This window comes from Polyodon spathula, chromosome 2 (assembly GCF_017654505.1).
Source record: "Polyodon spathula isolate WHYD16114869_AA chromosome 2, ASM1765450v1, whole genome shotgun sequence".
Classification (NCBI taxonomy): Eukaryota; Metazoa; Chordata; class Actinopteri; order Acipenseriformes; family Polyodontidae; genus Polyodon; species Polyodon spathula.
This window is the reverse complement of record NC_054535.1, coordinates 77,691,755-77,712,497: the sequence shown is the minus strand read 5'-3', so window position 1 is coordinate 77,712,497 and position 20,743 is coordinate 77,691,755. Positions and strand designations below refer to the sequence as shown.

General features: G+C 36.9%; 1 protein-coding gene across 3 annotated transcripts in view; it reads right to left on the bottom strand.

Annotated features, from left to right (window-relative positions):
* The window catches only part of LOC121301016 (PH and SEC7 domain-containing protein 2-like), a 117,584-nt gene that overhangs the window by 56,458 nt on the left and 40,383 nt on the right, over nt 1-20,743 (bottom strand). For all 3 annotated transcript variants that reach the window (XM_041230093.1, XM_041230109.1, XM_041230098.1), the window contains 6 exons: nt 19,430-20,486; nt 17,666-18,142; nt 3,246-3,437; nt 1,720-1,800; nt 1,357-1,469; nt 608-666 (listed from right to left, as the gene is read on the bottom strand). In XM_041230093.1, coding sequence (XP_041086027.1) covers nt 608-666; nt 1,357-1,469; nt 1,720-1,800; nt 3,246-3,437; nt 17,666-18,142; nt 19,430-20,486 — 1,979 coding nt within the window. The remainder of the gene's footprint in view (nt 1-607; nt 667-1,356; nt 1,470-1,719; nt 1,801-3,245; nt 3,438-17,665; nt 18,143-19,429; nt 20,487-20,743) is intronic.

The window sequence follows — 20,743 nt, the reverse complement described above, 5'->3', positions numbered from 1 at the left end:
ATTACTGAGAATACATGAAACCCTTCAATATCTAAAACATGCCAGGAGTAGAGAGACACATTCAGTTTGGGAACTCATCTGGGATGTTCAATACAAAAAGGAGTCAGGGATACTGTATTAAAAATGAAGCATAGCTGGTCTTTTCAATACAGATATATTACCTTACCTTGAATTATATTTGCTAAGAAAAAAAGTCACACACATAAAACTATAATTCAAGTGAGTTACACCAATGCTGTGCTGATTTGTCATTTATTCTTTGAATGTTTTAAACATGGACAGTTCCTTTAAGTTTTGGTAAGTGTAATGTTTATGACCAAAAAATTTCATTTTTTTCACAAAGCCTATGAACATGTTGTATTGTACATGGTTTTAATCTTGCTCCCTCTGTCCTGTCTCTCTATGCATCTATGTACTGTGTGTGTGCATAAAGCACATGAACACATCCACAACCAAATTAGAGATAATAATAACTGAACAAACCATGCCATCTGGTGGCACACACGTTGTACTTTCTATTGCTTTGTACTGCTAATGTATTAGTATATTTTTAATGTTATGTTGTATTGCATCCAACATTGGATTTTAAAAGATTTTTACTACTTACATGGCCATGAAGGTCAGTATTTAGCAGCATCAAAGCACAAGTAAGGCAATGAACTCCATCTGCAAAATTAGATCATTTCATCTGTCAAGCCAATCCATGTACTGATAGATTTACTTACCAATTCTTGCCACAATGCATTTTAAAGATGTCTGTTTTGTTTTTCACCTACCTTACATTATGGCGTTTGATTTCTGAGTGGTAGTTTTCTGGTCAGGTTTAATAATTGCTCTCTATATAGTAGCTAACTAACTGAGCTTGCTTCAAGCTGGCCTTGTTTGACCTTGTGTCTATATTATGTCTATGGTAATCGTGCAATACTGTACTGTAGCATAATTGACAAATGTCTTTTTCACTTTTCCATACTGCACGAAACATTCTAAATGTATTCCATTTATTTTACTTAAAGGAACTCAAAACCCTTATGCTTCATGCATTGGCCCACATCTGAGAACCAATCAGTGCTTTTCCTAGGACTGACATGTTTTAAATGTCATCTTTCTTCAGGCAACCGCTTGAAGTCGACCGGAAGAACATTTTCTTCATTAATATCGTCAAATAAATGACCATCAAAAAATCGAAATCACACAATGTGTGCATTTTTGATAGAAAAGCGAGAGGCTAGGGTAGCGTTTACATTAATAAGACGACAATTCCATCAGCGGACATGTTGCCTCAAGTAGATCAAACAAACACTCACTCTGGAGTACTGATAACTTATTTAAAGACAACATGTTATGCAAGTTCATTACCTTGTGAAGAAACTGAGCCAGGGTTACAATGATAGTATCTATTGGAATACTGGATTAAAACCCGCTCTCTCTCCTGGGTTTCACCCATTAGTGCAAATGCTTTCAAGAAGCGTCTGTGAAAATAGAATAACTAGGTTATTAATCAATTCTGTATCCTATCTTACCATTTATCATACACATTGTGAAACAGGTACATCCCTTATCTGCTTTAAATCAGGTGACAAAATTATTTAAAACAATGAAGTATAACGTAAAAACAACAAAATACTATTTGGTTGATCCTCTTAGACAGACTGGCATGGTAATACATCAAATAATATAAAAATGTGTAGAACTAAAGGAAGAATTATTCAAGTAGTTTACCTAAGAGATTGGTCCAATGTCATTCCAGTGAAGTCAAAAAATGAGAGGTACTGTTCAGCTACAAGCTTGCTGAAGTCATTGCTGTTGGTAAATGAAATACACAGGATTTCTAATCTTAACATAATTAAGCAGCAAGACAAATAGAAGTGCTTTAGCAAAGCAAAAAGTCAGTCACAAGTTTAAAAAAAAAAAAAAAAAAAAAAAAAAAAAAAAAAAGGTCAATGTTACAAGTACAAATCTCTGGCCTCTGTCCCCCAAATCTGTATTATGACAATGCTATGTAATACTAACCATGTCAGAAATGTGACAGCTTTTTAAAAAAAAAACTACTTATTAAAAAAAATAAAAACAGATCACTAATGCAGTCCTTCCCCTACCGGTTACTAGTGTAGTTTTATATCTAAATTTCAAATTATTATTTATAGTAATATAAAACAGCTCCTGGTCTGCACTGATCATGGTGTGCTGTCAGCCCAGCTCCATACAGACTTTACTTCCCTGCAACACTCTGTCCGTTATGCTCACTTATTACTGCACCTTATGTCATGTCTCATTATTGAGCGTGTGAGTAAAACAGATGAGCCATTGTGTGAATCCATACAGGAATACAAAAAACCGGAAGTGTTGTTGGAAAACATGGATCGAGAATTGATTAGCAGTGTGCTACGCATGTGGACTGGCAGAGCTATACTGGTGTTCTTTTCTGAAAAGAGACTAATATTGCAGATAGCAGACTGTTTGGTTCAAATTGCATGTACTGCTAACCATTGATAGAGACGTTGCGTCTACAAGCTCTTGCCCAACATTGACTGCAAGCTAATGAGATAACAATGCTGTGGACTAGAAGGGAACAGGCTCTAAAGACTTCAGAGAGATCGAAAGAGATAATGCCACTAGGATCAAAGGGGGTCGCAAGAAGATAACAAAAGGCAAATGTATGGACCTTTTGTCTCCAGGAGTGTGAAGAATGCACTGAGTTCAGAGGTTGTCACACTACACACAGACACACACAATAAATTAAATTACCTTTGCAATTGGTTAAGTGTCAGCGAAAGGGGAGGTGGACCATCTATACAGAAGGGTATTTAATGTCATGCAAACATTGTAATGTTGAGTATTGTGTTTGTCCTGTACCTGGGACCAGACTCCCTGCATATTTCAATAAACCTGGCAGCTGATTGAAGAAAAGGACTCTTGAATCTACTTACTCACCATCATTTTTTTTTTTTTTTTTTTAAGTTACTTCAGTTGTATTTTCACTTATTAACAAATGCTTATGCTTTTATGAATTCTCAAAAATGTGTTAATGAACTGGAATGGGAACGTATCATCTGATACATTTAGATCAAATCATACAATTACTGTATTAGATAAAAGAACAGCATCTCGGGTTATGGTGCAACATTAAGTTATAGCAACACAAGAAATTATTTGGTAATACAGCCAGAAAAGTGTATGTTTAAACTGTATTAAGGAAAAGGAAAAAAAAAAACATTAACTTAACACATAACTAAAGTTGCACTTACTTTTTTCCCAAGTGCTTAGCTACATCCGAGCGCTTGAACCCCTCCAAGTTGTACAGCCGCTTAGCCAGTCTCCTCGCTGCCTCCACGTCGCACCTGTTGCTATTGCCGAGAGTGTCAGTGCTGCCTTTCAGTCGCTCAGTGCTGCCCATCTCAGAGTCAAATTCCAAAAACCTTTCCTTCAGTCCAGCATCACTACAGCAAGAGGAGAAAGGTTCTCATGAACTACTCCTTAGGTTAAAGCATCATGGACAGAAAAATGTATCTTCTCTCTTAGTTATAATGATAATAATAATAATAATACTACTCATTGTGAACAGTAATTCAAGCACCATTAAAAACCCAAACAAACTTAACAAAAAGACAAGAGGAAAGACATGATTCCACAGAACCTCTCTGGAGTTACCATGATGAAAAAGGTGATGGCATAGATCAGCAGTACAGAATATTATAGAAGACAAATTAGCCATGAACAGTTTAATTACCATTTAATAAGCGGTGTGCCAGCAAAAACAACAATGATAAAACCAAGTTATATATATGAACATGTAAATGTGACATACAAGTGGACAGTCAGACACCCCAATATATATATATTGTGTGTGTGTGTGTGTGTGTGTATAATTGTATATATTATATATCACTATATACTATGCTAAATAAAGTTAATACCATGTTTCATGGCAATGGGATAAACGTTCTTCAGATACATAAATGTGTAAAGTGTGATGTACGTCCGCATTCACCATATCCCCTTTGTAGGGGATTTCACCCCCAGAGGGGAATAATTAATGTCCAACAGCATTAAGCACCCACAAGTGTGGTAATTTAACAAAGCAGAAGCACTTCTGACATTTTTGGGATTCACAAAAAAATATTAATGTATAATGAGCAAGCATTATTTGAAATCTAGCTGCAACACTGTTGTGCAGAAATATGGCATAATTCCAGTGCGTCATCTTTACTTCACTATGTAGCTTACACAAAAAATTGTGATATGATGAAAACAGCTAATTAGTGGACGGCACTTATAATACATAGTATAATTTACTGTCAACGTGGCATAACTGTGATGACCAAATTCCTGAAAATGTGAAATAGAGGGAGCACTGTATGTACTATTTGGTGCAACACAAAGTATTTTAAAGTAACACCTCAATACAGTAATTAATAATGCAATGAACATGTTTTCAGTAATCCCAATCTTTTTGGTATAAAAAAAAAAACCCAAAATACTCAGCTATGCAGTAGTGGAAACTATTTAGTAACAACTATACTCACTACAAACTACGTGGTAGTAGGACTGCCTGCCTGTGTCTGTTAACCCCAGTACATTAATAGACTTAAGTCACAACAGATTGTACATTGATATATCAGACTAGAGGGGCACTGGGTTACTTAGAGTAAACCACAATATTGGGTCATGGTCCTTTGCTGTATATTTTCAGTTTTTAATCCAATAGCACATTGAGGTTTTAAAAGAAGAAAGTTGAGGATAATGAAAACATATATCCCCCAGACATGTGTGAATAATGTTTACACTACGCTACTGTAGGTAGAAGTTGTGGTGAATCCAAATGAAGGTCAAAGTCTAAATCAGACCATTTATTTGGCCAAAAATGGTAAATTGATAGTATATGCCATCACTAAAACAATAATCATGAATCATTAACTAGATTCTTATCTACAGCTCTTTTCAGAGCAGAAGGTACAGTAGAAGTATCCTGGACCTTGTTGAATACATGTGGATGCTATTGTTCAATGTCCCAGAAGTTTTCCAATTGCACTTGAGAACATGGAGAAATAATGGGAGCTCCACACTACTTGTGAATCTCAGTGACTGGAATCACAACACCATGTTCAACATGTTTTATCCCACATTGTCTGGTTGCTTATACATGTAGCAAGCAATGAATTTGTTTTTCTTTATGTTTACAAAGAATTTGCACAATACAAACTTTGCAAGTACAAAGACAAAGGAAAAATGTTAACCGATATAGCAAACAATAATATCCAGTTTGCCATCCTCAACCATGTCTGTAAAACACACTAATTATAAAGCCTCTATCCTCAGACAGTTGGCCACCGTACAATACTGTCAAATTTGGATTATAAAGGGTTTGTGGAAAACAACATATTCTCCATATAGTCGTTTGAGTGTTATAGCATAGAGAAGCATAAATACCTGCTGCTTTTTTTTTTTTTTTTTTAAAAGTTGTGAGTTAATTTATTCTCACTTCCCCTTCAGACATTTCTTCTACTCAGCAAATATTTGTGATCCAAGTTATGTTAATGCCAAGTTTACAAATAACTGCACCCAACTAAAAAAAAAAAACCTTCACATTCTACTTTAAAATTACATACAAGAAAGATGATTTTACAAACTTATTAGCTGTACATTGTATACTTTCCAAATATACACTTCTCCCTAGACCACACATCAGGGAAACATAGGGCTCCACTGGCAGTTATCCAACAGCCCAATTTCAGGGGTCTGATTCTGCACCAAAAAACTAGGAACCAGTCTGACAGCTAACTCTCAAATGTGTGATTTAAAAAAATATATATATTTCAAGCTGAAGTTGGACAGAGCTATAATACGAACTGTCAGGACTGTGACAGGCTATTGTGCACATCATTTTATTATCTGCCCAACATGTTTGAAAGGAAACCACAATTTGTAAGGATAGCAACTTTAAACTACCATTTACTAATTATACCTGTAATGCTGTGTTGCTATTTGCCACTAGGACTGACTTGAAAGGGTTCTGAAATCATACTTTTTCATTTCCAGCAGCAGCAGATCAAGATCAAACTGATTTCAATTGGGGCAGTCAGCCCCAGTAAGGACTCCAGGCTGGCAGCGCTTGATCTCACCAATTCACATGGACAGCAGTAGTTACCTAATGACCTTCTAATATGAAGGATGTGAGAGGAGGGCTTTAAAAAATATATATAAAATATATGCTTAAAAATATATATATAAAGGCCGAAAATGGGGGCTATATATAAATTATACTCTGAGAAATATTGGAGGTTAGTGAATTAATTTGTACCTGACCTGTTTACTGTCTAGTTGCAGGTTGGACTGTAGACCACAGAAGGCACCGGCAGCGGCTCAGTTTGATATTGAAACAAAGTGAGGTTCGGTTTTACAGACTAGTTTCATGGTGCAGAGATGGAAATATGGAGTTTAAGGTATAGCCTATAATCAAATATTTGGACATAACTTGTACTGTATTACAACTGAAAAGGTAACAACAACAACAATTAAAAAAAAAAAAAAACCCTAAAGATATAACTCAACTGCTTGTTAAATTCCTCCATTACTTTAAAATAAGGACAAAATAAACTATACTGCTTGTGACAAACACTGACAGATCGAAACTTGCAAATGTACTACAGCATTGACTCAGCTGCTGAAAAACATTTTCTTTAAACTTCTCTCTCATAGGCTTGATGAATTCAGACAGCTGGCTTTGGTAAAAAAAAAAGTCACAGCCTTTATTTTTTTCTTTTAACCCTATGTACTGCTCCTTTAGAAAGAACAATCAACTAACCAGATAGAATAATTACTGTAATAGAAACCCATCCCCTGAATGGCTGTAAAACAAATACAATTTTAAATAACATTAAATCAAAACCAAGTTACAAAAAAGTGTTCAATAAAATCACCAAGACAGACATGTTGTCTGCATGATTTTAAAGTTTTATATCGTAACAAAAAAGAAACTACCTTTTCATACAAACTTAACCAACCAGCCCAAATTAGTGAGGTTTACTAAAAACATTAAAAGGCAAGCACTGGAAACGGGTCACCAAATGTGTCTTCAGTTCATTCTCCAGCAGAAAACACGTTTAACAAACGCAGTGTGAATACAAGCGGTTAAACATTCATCTATCAACATTCATCTATCAGTTCTCAATAAATGCAGCACTGTCCTGAGGTTTTAGGTTCGCTACCTGCCAAAAATGGATCATGCAACTCCTAAATTCACTCTTGGTACAGTCACATCACATTATTACAAAATTATTAAAACAAAAAAAAGAGAGATCACTGTAAAAAAGGCACACGAAGGTTTATTTAAAGTTACAGGTATCTGAACATAAAAAACAAACTCATTTATAATCTACATGTGTTATAGAAATTATAGAAATGTGACCTTAGCACTAAAATATTGCCGGTTTCTTTTTTTTTTTTTTTACAAAAAAAACTTGGCAGCACTTCCTCAGCTAAAGTAAAACTGAGCCGCACAGCATGCAATAGTTGTAATTCTCTGATGCCCTCTAATTAAATACTTTAAAGCGTGTTTTGCATTAGTACATGCAAACGTTTACCTGTGTTCCTACGGATATTCCAAGCCATCCAGTACGCTAACACCACTGAGTTCCACTTCGTTGTTTTTTTTTGTTTGTTTGTTTTTGCTGCTACTGTTATTTATTTATTTCTGCTCAAACAAATTAGCTTCGTATTTAAAAGCATACTTATACGCCCTCGGTTGGAGGCGTTTACCCCCCTCAGATTTCAGAGAATAGAGTTTATTTCCATTTGGTTGCAAACTTCCTCTTCTGTGAGGGAACGTCTCAGCTGCTTCTCTGATCGTAATGTGAACTCCTTTCCCACAAGCCACTGCATTCATACACCACAACCAGGCAGGGAGAGCCTGCATATTTAAACTTCAAGTGAAAGTTTGAACATCCTGCCTCTTTCCAATTAAGCCACTCCACTTCTATTGACAAGGCTCAGAGAGCAGCGTGCTGTCTCTCTGTTTGTATAGCGATTTAGCACCCTACAGCAGAAATAATGCTGCTATACAGATTCAGTCCGAGTCCCCTATATGTTCCCCTATATGTTCAGGGCCTCTGTAACTACTGTTTCTGCACGATGCATTATTATTATTATTATTATTATTATTATTATTATTATTATTATTATTATTAACTGAATATGTTGGTACACTATCTTCGTAAAGAAAATGTAACAATGGAACTTAAGTATTGCAAAGTATGGTATGTCACAAGTAATTATCCAGCAAACGAAATAAAAAAGCATCATGCAACCTATGGGGAGTGCTGTCCAAGCTAGTTTATGAATTGATAATACTGGATTCAAAATGAACGTGTCTGATGGAACATGCATATATATTTTTTTCATAAATATGTAATATGATGATGCTCATGTTAAAAAATGGATGCAAACTAGAAAAAAATGACCTTAAAATGAGCTAAACCATACAAATGGACCTAAACAGGATTCAATAGACATGTGATCTTAACAGTGCAGCAATAGGCAAGTCCCTTTCTGCAAATATAACTGATGGTAGTTCCATAAAAAGTAAAATTACTTAATTTGCTTGGCCGTCGTTTATAGGCAGCATTCCAATACTACAGACCCTTATAGTACTTGAATATTTAAAATACATGTATGATGTCACAACTTTTTAGTGCAGAAACGCATACACATACAAAGGCAGAGATGTGTTATAACAATTCAGAAATAACACTCAGTGATAGGTCAGCTTATACTACATACTGGTAGATAAACTTCAGGGACCTGAACCTCCTTTAGGGGAATGATGTCACTGTGGTCTGGGAGTCAGTGGAGTAAAGCCTGGGGCAAGCAATCCTACACCCAGTCACAATAGGAATCTTACTTCTTTTACATCACCAGTGACCTTCTGAACTGTTTTTGGTCTGTCCACAGAGAACAGAAGTTGGATGAGACCACACTAGTGGTGTTTGAAATTCTTGGGCCTTAAGACTTTAGGAGTTTCTATGCACAGGGAATTGAGCAGCTGTGTAAATAGATGTAGTGTTAAAAAACACAGTTGTTAAATGTAATTGTGTCCTGACATTGTGGAGGTTAATCACAGAGGAGTACTGCTGGACTAGAAGACTCTGCTGAGGAAATGGAGAGGTAGCTGGGAGTGATTTAAGGACGACAGGTACAAATAGGTAATTGTGAAATAAAGCAGAATATAAAAACTTGTTTGGTATAAGCTATTCTTTCAACTGAAGCAACCATCTGTACAGAGAGTGGTAGTTCAACATAATGATATGTATGTTCCTTCTCCACAAAGTGTTTAAGAATAGTTGCTTTTAATTTCTGTAAGGAAATGGTCATTAATTTAGGTAGGCTAAGTTTAGGTAAGTTGGAGTGGGATAAGTCTTTCCAGCGAGTAGGGTCCTTACTGTCCCCCAGATTCGGTTTATGCTCAGCCTTCTTAAGATTTATCTCACAGTTTGTGTCAGAAAAGTCATGTCTTGCATGCAATCAAACCATTAAACACAACCTGTTACTGTATGATGGTGACATTTAATAGACTTAGCTCCTGGGATGTATTGAACAAGGAAGCTATGCTGTTAATGTTATGACACTTTTTAAGGAGCGTGGATCTGTACTTTATCAGAGTACCTGCTGCATTGTTCCTGCATAATGCAATTAGTAGCCACTAGGGATAACAAGGCATGCAGACAACTTACAATACAGAGGAAAGATTCATTTTCTTAGCCCTCAGACATGGGAAGTTGAAAACAATTATTTTTCCAATACTGTCTAGAAAGCAAACACAGATGTGTGAACTTTAACTGAACTTCATAGTACATGGCACACGGAATGGGGTCATGCAAGGTACTGTATACGAACAGGAAGGAGTTCATATCTTGACCCACAGGAACCTGGGTGTGCATGGCCTGGATGTGTTTTAGCAGATCTTCTTCTATTGTGCAATTCATCCCCACGGTCAGGTGTCAGCTGTTTAGTGGTTTCATGTAGCGTTATCAGTAAAACAAGAAGGAAAAAAAGAGAATCCATAGTTTTAAATGTGTTTTTCTAAAAACACCTTTTGGGAATGTACACATTCTAGACTGGAAGTCTAAACTATGGAAGAGTCTACAGACGCAATCAAATCGTTCTTTAGTTTGAAGCTGATCAAGATTGTGAGGAACTGCAAATGCTTCTCTATTTTTTTTTTCTATAGGCAACCGTTCCGCTCCATTGAGCTGTGCGTAACACTCAGCTCTATAGTTCCCTCAGACTGGTGCTGTACAGTGATATCTGATTGAAGCTACACGCCGCCCTCACTAGATAGCAGGCTGTGTCTCATTTAAAATGCAAGCTCATCAGTTTTACTGACCATGTTTAATATAAGGTGTCTTTCCCTTGCAATAGTTAGCCTATCATTAACTATCAAATACAGAGAACACATGTCTAGAGAGGAATTAAAACTCAGTGTGTGTTCACTCCTGCTCTCAGTTCATCAATTCAATTTCCATTCCCCTTATTTCCAGATAATCTGTTTTACTGTAACCTTTAAAACAAATATGCTTTCAGGCTGGGTACTGTAAATTATCAATCTGCTAATGCTGCAAACTGTAAACTACAACATTTTGGGCCCTATTTTCTGTGGACATGATTTTATGATTATCAGTATTTTTCTTTACTGAGTATCATTCAGTTGCATAAAGCGCTCCCCAGCGATAACAACAATTTGAATAAATGATTTCAAATCTTTGTCACAGTTGCCCAAACCGCCCCCCCCCCCCCCCCCCCCCCCCAAAAAAATGGTCTGGTTATTCAATTATATGTGCTGATTATAGTGGAATCCTGCTAAAGGTACTCATGAAAATGGTCTCAAGGACACCTCTAAATTTAATGGGACTGACAGAGTTGTGCAGTGAAATTCTCTTTACAGTATGTGGAGCTGTCCAGAATATAAATTTTACTGTAATTATGATAGAACACAAGTTATCATGTGGAGTACAGTTTGTTGATCAAGGAATTTTTGAGCTGCCTTCAAGGAGGCATTTCAACTGTCTGCTTAACATCAGCCATGTTGTATCTGTGACTGTGAATGTAGCCAAAACTGCTTTGGCTTTCTATAGGACTGACAGTTTAAGACCACAGATGAGAATACTGTCAGAATCCCTCAGTCAAATTCACTAGGCAAGTAACAGTTATTGATTTCAAATCTCTTCTGATAATCGTTGTTGTTCCCTTACCCTTTATGATTTTTGCAATACTGGAGTGGTTTTGTTACTCTAATACTGAGCTTTAATCTAGTTTCAGCTACATTTCCAGTGGGCTGGACCGCTATCCAACTGTACAGTTTTTGATTTTCATTCCTGAAATGTAATGCGTTTGTAATCTCTCTATACTATTAAAATGTGGGAGCCTAGAGAGGTGCAAGGTCACCGCATCACATGAACTTTAAGAATGAGACCAGACAATTGTAAAAAACTGGGATAACTTAATTATCTGTGTAAGAAATTATCTCAAACAAGCTAGGCAAGATAAATAATAATAATAATAATAATAATAATAATAATAATAATAATAATAATAATAATAATAATTAGAACTGCCAGGCAGTTTTACGGCTTCCAAGCCCCAGTACCCGTATCAAACACTTAAGCAATTACTGGAAGAAGTGGGTTTAGTTAAAAAAAAAAAAATGCATCAAACAGCCATTTTGGTTTCAGGTCAACACCATTTTTTTTTAAAGTCAGTTGAATTGCTACAGTGTCAAGGATGATGCTTGTGAAGTTTAGAGTTAGTCAAGTAAATTGTTTGTCAACCGACGCAGGTTTAAATTTCCAATGTAAATGTATAACTGACGGCCATCTTGTTTTATAAAACATCACCATTTTGACATATTTGTATTCCACTGTTACTGGGACAATAACTTCCAAGTTTGGAGTTTGTTGGTCAAACAGTGTTCAAATAGCAGCAGTTTGCTGTTAAGGGCGCGTTTGGTTAAAGTTTGTGGCAGCCATTTCGACATTAAAATTTATCGCAGAAACTTCTGCTTCACAAACTTGATGCAGGTTTGGATGCTGATGATATATGCCAAGTTTCAGATCAATCGCTTCACCGGTTCCCAAGAAGATTTCGAAAGATTTTATCAAAAAATGCGTCACGGCGCCAATTGCAAGGATGCAGCAGCAACATTTTTTCGGCATCTGACAAGCAATGTATCCAGCTTTTTACCTGCCAAGTCAGAACCTGATCAGTCACAGAGCTTTGAAGCAGCAGCAGTTTAAAGTTTTGGGAAGAAAAAAATCTTAACAATAACAATAGGCTTCCCAGCCTTTGACTGGGAAGCCTAATAATAATAACCTACCTATTAAAGAACTGCTTCATTGACACTTCAGTACAAAATGTGGGCATTCCAGGTTTCCCAGGATGCTTAGAACACATCAGCGTAATCTGACAACAAATTCAATCAGCAAAAAAGGAGAGGAAGGTGCTCCATGTGGCATTCCTGGATTTGGCTAATGCATATGGTTCAGTGCCACATGAACTTCTTTGGGCAGCATTAGATTTTTTCAGCGTACCGATGACAACAACAATATTAGTGAAAGCCTATCTTGGAGATTTGCAATTTAGTTTTTCAACTTAAGAATTTAGCACTACATGGCGATGCCTAGAAGTTGGAATAATGGCAGGATGTACAATTTCTCCATTGGCTTTTACCATGGCAATGGAAGTAATTATAAGGGCATCAAAATGGGTAATGGGAGGACAGCGCTTGGCTTCAGGAATGTGACTACCACCAATTCAGGCATACATGGATGACATGACAACCATGACTACAACAGTAGCCTGCACTAATCGGTTATTGGGCAAATTAACCAATAACACTGAATGGGCACAAATGCAATTCAAGCCCATGAAATCAAGGAGCATCTCTATAATTAAAGGCAAAGTAGTAGATAAAAGGTTCTACATTAATGGTGAAGCAATACCAATAGTGTCCAAGAAGCCAATGAAAAGTCTTGGTAGATGGTACGGCAGGGATCTAAAGGACACAGTTTGTGTGAGACAAGTTAGACAACAAGCAGTGGAAGGGTTGAAGAGCATAGACAGCAGCGCTTTACCGGGCAAACTGAAACTCTGGTGCTTTCAGTTTTGTCTACTGCCAAGACTGCTGTGGCCACTGACTGTGTACGAGGTTTCCTTGACAGTAGTTGAGAATCTGGAAACTTTAATCAGTTCATACGTCAGGAAATGGTTGGGAGTTCCATGCTGCCTCAGCAGAGTGGGACTTTATGGTAAAGGAATACTGCAGCTACCAATTTCTGCTCTAACCGAAGAGTTTAAGTGCTCCAAAGTCCCCAGAGCCAGCAGTAGTTTTAACATCTACTCTCATGTAATGGGATAATAATAATAATAATAATAATAATAATAATAATAATAATAATAATAATAATAATAATAATAATAATAATAATAATAAATTATGTTACAATCAACACCCCTCATTAGGCAAAGCAATCATAAAAGCACAGACATCATTTAAAATATTGATTATGAAAGTTATTGTATTTATATCATATTATATATTTTTATGTGTTTTTAACACAACGAAGCATTAAAAGAATTACACCTGGCAATAATGTAATGAAGGACACCTGCCTGTGATTAAGCAGGCAGGTATTTAAACAGGTCTGTCTGCCACTGCGCGAGAGCCCTGTGTCTAGGTGTCGACCTGTGTCTAGGTTTCGGTCTGTGTCAGTGTAATAACTGTGTGCAACTTGTTTTGTTGGACACATAGATGGAATTGTTAAACGTTTAGTTGGTACTCCTTAGTGGATTTAGGCTTTTGTTTGGTTTGTTTTATAAATACACATACAGGTACCACCCTGTTTTACTAGATCTGCTGTGATCTAGAATAGTTCTTTTGCATTAGAAGACAGTGATAAAGGTCCCGAAACAGTGACAACGTCATTAACTAACAGGGAGTAGCCTAAGCATAAGCTACTGTACCACTAAAACAAAAGAACTGTGAATCAATCAGTGAAATAAGCCCAAATAATAGCTCTTCACAAAGAAAGCTGTAGTCAAAGGAATGTTGCAGAAAAAAAAAGGTTGCAGTGTGACAAACATTGAATTGTTCCAGGGAACTAATGTCTTGCAAGGTTAGGGCAACCAATGAAGACTTCTGTTAAACAGAATATTGTTATTAGGGGAACAGCATTTCTGAACTGAATACACAGATACTGTATGTACTTCTCCTCAATAGCCCTGGGGATAATAAGGGAGGAGAGGTACTATGCAGTACAATAGTGGGATGGGAATCTGAAAGAAAATGACACCTTGTCCTTCATGTGGGATATTATGTAATCATGTCTTTACACAGTACTAATTCGTTTGTAAATGACAGAAATACCATGTGAAACTTGGGGAAGTCTAAAAAATATTTTACCCTAGTTAATTTTTTTTTTTTTTTAGCAATTACAATATAAGAGCCTTCACTTGTTAAATCATTTTAGTAGCCTGTATCTAAACCAAAACCAAAAAGTGCTGGATTATAGAACTGTGAAGAGAGAGACAGCACCATGTTCACCACTTGCTGAAAAAGAAAAGTTCCTTAATATTTCCAGTTGAACATCAGTTAAAGAAAAGCAAAAGGCAAAGAACCTCATTTTATTACTCTACTCTTTATCTTTCCAGTTCCAGTTATGTACTGTCTAAATAAAATATTTTAAAAAAACAAGCATTGATGTACTGTATTAATTATTAAAACAGTATTTTACTGAATTAACAACTAGAGACAAGGCAGTTGCCTACTGCACAGCAGTGACTTAATATCTTGCTAACGCTTGTTACACAAAACACCTACTGTACTACTGTAGCCTATTATTATTCAGCACCTATAGTCAAGCAATATTCTCACTGCCTATCAGAAAGGCTGTGTTAAAACATACAATACATGCTTTATTTTTCACAATTAATTAGCATTTACATTAATCCCTATTTGAGTTCCACAAGTATTCCATGTATTTTTTAACGACAACACAAACATGGTTATCATCAGTGCTGCACCTCTTGATCACTACATACTGCACCTTTATTAAAGCCTATATGCATGCCTACAAGCAAAGGCATCACCCCACTGCCTTCTGTAAAAGCTCCTCAATTAAGCCAGCAAAGCAAAATCTGCCACTTACAACCTTCACTTTATAAAGAGATTAAAAGCATCCAGGCCAGCATGCTGCTCAGTAGAGCCACTGCAAAGCTCACAAGCTAGAGGAAACGCTGCCTGTTCTTTCAGGGTATGGAAAGCACTAAACTGCTATCGTCATGACAATAAACGAGCATGTCATGCATACTGAAGGTGACTTACTGAAAGGAGCCATGTTCTGCATCGGATAGGCCAGGATGGGAGAAACACCCAGACACAAAGGAGCCCATATGAGCCTCTAAACTGGAAAAGTCAGTAATAATCACCACTCTTTCCTGAGCCATGTGACTGGCCTTCAGTGGCAGTGCTGACCTACATGGAGACAGAGTAGTAGTTGTTCATTGGCTTGGAGGACACAGGTACTAAATTCTGCTTATTAATTAAAATAATGTTAGAGGGGACTGCCACAACTTCCTGAGAGCTGAATGGTAATTCTATCGTGAGGTCGGTCTGAAATCCTGTTTGGAAATGATTTAGCTTCTCCTTTTAACTCTGTCAGCACTGCAGCAGAGGACTCGCTGCAGTCAGCACCCAGAGCATCATGCTGTTAACATTACAGTACATTTCTATAGATCACTGTAAGATATGTTGCAGCTTGGGTTTCAGTGTAATTGATTTTACTTGTGCTTCAGCTTTATTGTCACGCTCTGTTGATGTGCGATATTGTTTTGTGTTTTATATAGGTGCCTGCCACTATATCTCTGTTCATTACACCAGTTTTTAAATTATTTTTTTTTAAATAAGAGTGACATGAGATTTTACGAGAAACAAGTACCTCTGTAACACACATCCCCTGCCACTGCAATTAAGAAAAGGGTGATAACCATGACTGACTATATATACAGAACAGCATACAATAAGATGAAAACTGGTAGAGGGGTAGACACATTCCCATTATAAAAGTACCGTAAGTGAAAGATTAAAGACAAATACAATCCAAAATATATAGGAGGATAGGCGTGTATAATAAAATAGAGTCTAGAAACGTTATAAGCAATCCAGGTAATTCTTGGGTGCAAAATAAACTTTGAATGCATCATTTATTTTTACGATAGGTTAATCCAGCAAAAAAGTTATACAGTAGGTTATCGTAAAGAAAAACTTGCCCCAGTCCCAGTGAATAACACTACTTGTGAGGAAGATTGCTTAATGAAACCATGGCCACATTATACACCTAAATTATTTCAGTCACAATGTAGCATAATACCTTTTTCTGACATCACTACAGTTTACACCAGTGATTAATCTACCATTGCTGCCCACAGGTTTGTCCATTTTGTGAAGAAGCTACAGTATCAAACACTGTCATTTACATACATCTTCTTTAAGAAACCTACAGCATTGCACACTGGATTTGTGGCTCTGGAGTTTTCCCTACGTATGTCTAAGTTGATAGAGTTGCAGAACTTGACACCACAGAAAAAGTTAAGTTAAAGGTGTATAAGAAACATAATACTGCAGGTGGTTCAATAAAGAATGTTACATGATGATTTAATTCAATAATTGAATATGAAATTAAGAATTGTTATAAATCGTCTATGATGGAAAATTAAATAATATTTTGGTACAGGTATGAATCTATATGAATTGAAACAACAAGGACTCATTAGTTAAGATACTGTAACTGTGATATTTTTTACCTGTACCAAGTAGAGAGGTTAGTGGAAGGATGGAATAACAGTAATACAAAAGAAAGCAGAGAAATAGAAAAGAAAAGAAACATTACAAAGGGAAATTAAGACAGACCTGCAGTACAGCACAGTACAACCTCAGAGTTATGAACAGCAAACTTACAAACTGAAACTGCCCGGTAAACCAAACACACCACTTTTAGCTGGAGGTATGCAATCACTCAACCATGCCTACAATGCAACCAGAATCCAGTTTAAAAAAGTGCAACGTTAATCTATTGATTTGGTAAGACCTAGGAAATGCAAATGTGTTAGAAACATTGTAAATATTTTTAACAACTTGACAGTGGTACCGTCAGCAGTAATGGGAATACAGTATCTGGAAATTGTCAGTGATATTAAAGGCCAAGAAAAAATGTAACAATTTGCAAAAGAGATGCTTAATTCTGAGCACTGTTTAGCTTGTGTTTACTCAGCAAAAACAGGATCAGTTCTGGTTTAGTTGACGCAATAGTTGACAACATTTTACAACACTAATGTATTTACTTTTAACCCATCCTTACTAAATGATCTTCAATGACATTGCAGTGGTTCAATAATGCAGTTCCATGGCACCTAATCAATACCAGTGTATGTTCATATAAGGACCACTGTTCCAAATACTGTACACTGTGTTGTCATTGCTGTGTATTCTGCTATAGATTCTAATGGTTATTACAGAAGTATTATAATGGTATACAAATGGTGTTTCTTTACCTTTCTATGTCATGAATAAGTAATAGAAGATAAAATAAATAGCAGAATTTGGTATAACTACTGTACTTACCTTAAAAGGTTATGCAGCCAGTCAGAATCTTTCTTGATGTCTTCAACATCCTCATGAACTCCATTTTGAACAGGGCCCACAGAAGTAGTATCTAAAATGTGGTCAGATTTGCTGTTACTAAGTGGAGTCCCAGTCCTGACCTCCAGGTATGATGATGTTACCTCCAAATACCCTTCTCCTGTTCTACTGTCTGTAGACACACTCAGGATCTCATGCTGCCCTGCCTCCAGAGTGCTCTCCAGGAGACGGCTGCTCTCTTTGATGCGCTGCTGGATCATCGGTGTGAGGGGCAAGTTGAAATTGAAGTGCATTTCGGACTCATCAGCAGAAGAGAGGGCATCCAGGGATTCCATGCTGCTGTACAAAGTGCCCTTTGACCAATGCGATTCCAAAATGCTTTCAAACTGCGAACTAAACACATCAGTTGCTTCCTCACCCTGCGTTGTCAGCTGTGGGTTCTCTTCACTATCATTGGTCCTGCAATACACCAAAACAAACATGCCTTAATTGCAATGCTGCAATTTACGTATTTCTTTTAGATTTCAATACAAACAGCTTGTGTTGTTTATGGTAAGTTCTAAATAGTTATTTCTTTCCACTCATTCTTTGATTCCATATTAAGATGGATCATGTTACTTAGCAAGTTTGTTATTGTTTTCCATCAAATCTGTCCTCTTCTACAGTAATACAGTTCAATTAATGTGTCCCCAGATTTTGTTATAATAAATAGTACACAGGAGGTCTCTTTCACTGATTAGTAAATTACCCTGATTACTTTTTCTTGCTTTTAAGTACATACACATAATTTATTGTACTGTCGCATGAAAGGCATACTAACAGCCCCTGGAGTCTCAAGAGAACACAGTAATGCATGGTTGCATATTCCATTCTTAGTGGATTTATTTTTAATGGCCACATCTGGAATGTATAGTACAGAGAATTTCAGAGTACACTACAGGGGATTCTACCACCTTAACAGCAGACTGTGGCAGAAGCCGATTGGTTGAGTCTCCAAAAATGCTCTTTTTAATATTCTTATAATGTTTAATCTGGATTAAGGTTTTGTTTTGTTTTGTTTTTTTAAGTACACAAGGTAACTGTTTAAGATAAAGTTGCAGAATTTGCCAATTTTTGCAAAGCAAACATGTGGATGTTTGGCATTATATCAATATACTCAACTTTAAATTAGAATTAATACCAAGACGTATGCTCTGAGGTTTCAATTACAAATGTTCCTTAAATGTTCAGTAGAATTACTTGAGTAGGTATAGAAACTGGCATGCAGTCAAATCTCAACCTTTACAGTATACTCATATTTGATCTTTTGAATTTGAGGGAACATATTTTTGGCCAGAGTTTAATAGATGTATTGTACAGAGAGTGCTTAGAGCCTGAACCAGTGGTTCACTGCAACCAAGCTCTTGTAGACATACAGTATTAAACAGTATGTCATTGTCTGGCAGTCTAAGCAGAGACACGTTCACTATCACTATTTTAATAAAGGTTTCTTTATGTTACTGTAAGGCTTGAAATACTGCTTTGGACTGCTGCGTTTTCACCGGCACTCCCCCACATTTCACTGCCCAGTCTTCATTGTACAGTCAACACAGTACATCAAAAGCTTTTGAAATGTCTCGCTACACTTTCTGATAATACATTTTCTCTTTTACGGTACAACGTTGATTGAATTGAATTTCTATTCTCACAAAAGGGTATAATGAGTAGGTACTGAATTTATAAAGAAATAAGGACAAAATAAATTACCTGGCTTGGCATATGTCAAGTGTCACTTCACTCTCTGGGCTCTCAACATTTACTTCTGGAATCCTCCCAAACACCTCATCTTCTCCCATGTCCAGTTTAGAAGCAGGAAGCACAACATCTGAACCTGTGCTACTCTCAAACCACGCTTCACCTTCATGACTCCCCATTGGTCCACTCGCCTCCAGGACAATGGTGGAGCACTCCTTTTCAGTTTCAAGCTCTAAAGTCATATCTGAGGTTTGCTGTAAAAGGTCCTCGCACATCTTTAGACAATCTGAAGCATCTATTTTATGTTCCACAAACATTATTTTTTTAGGTGTTTTTTCTCTGACGTGCGCTCCATCCAAGAAGGCAGTGAAGATTCCTGGAATTTCAGCAAGTATTTTACGAGATTCATCCACTGGCTCCTCGAATTCTTGTCCGTCTTCAGCAGAAGCAGCCAGTGTCTCAGTTTTCGTTTCTTTAACAACTCCTTCACCCAGCTCTCCTTCTGTGGGTACCACAGTCTCCGGTCCAGATGTTAATTCAGCTTGAGCAAGTATTTCTTCTAGTTTTTCTTGGCTTGAGAGAGCTTTTAAACTGTCTCTTTTCACCTCTCCACTTGAGGAACAAAGCTCTTTTTCCTTAGTCGTAGCAGAACAGACAGAAACTGTATCCTTGGTCAGTACCTCAGTATTTAGTTCAGAAATCAGTCTTGATTTCAAAAGCAGATCAGCAGGTTTTTTCAGACTAGAAGTTTCCATACTTTTATCTATGTCAGCTGACGGCTGAACCTGATTAGCCATGTCCAACTGCTCACCACTAGCCCCATTAAAGGATATCATCGTTGGGGGTGCTTTGGCAGCCCTGCATGGTTTTTCTGATTTTATATCCAAAATAACATCTTGCCGCTCATTTGGCAGAATAGTTAGTACATGTGCATTTCCTGTCTCATTAGCCAAAGCCATCGGCTGTTCAGATGGCTCATCTCCAGTCCCGTCAACTGGGCCATACTCAGAGAATGAATTAGCAGCACTGCTGCCCTCCTCAGGTACAAGGTGGTAGCTTCCTCTTGAAACTGCAAATATAAAACATAGACATTAGACTAAACACTGCAGAAGAACAATGGTTCACACACAGTGGAAAAATACAAAGAGATTCAATATTTTAAGAAACAGTAACAAGCTACAACCTACATTACATCCGCTTGGGCAGGCCAAGAGGCCACAGGGTCTGCAGTGTAATGTACTCTGTATTGCACCCACAATAAAACATGAATCTCTAAAGTTGAAGATTATTGGTGCAAAGTAACAAAAAACAACCCCCAATCCCAAT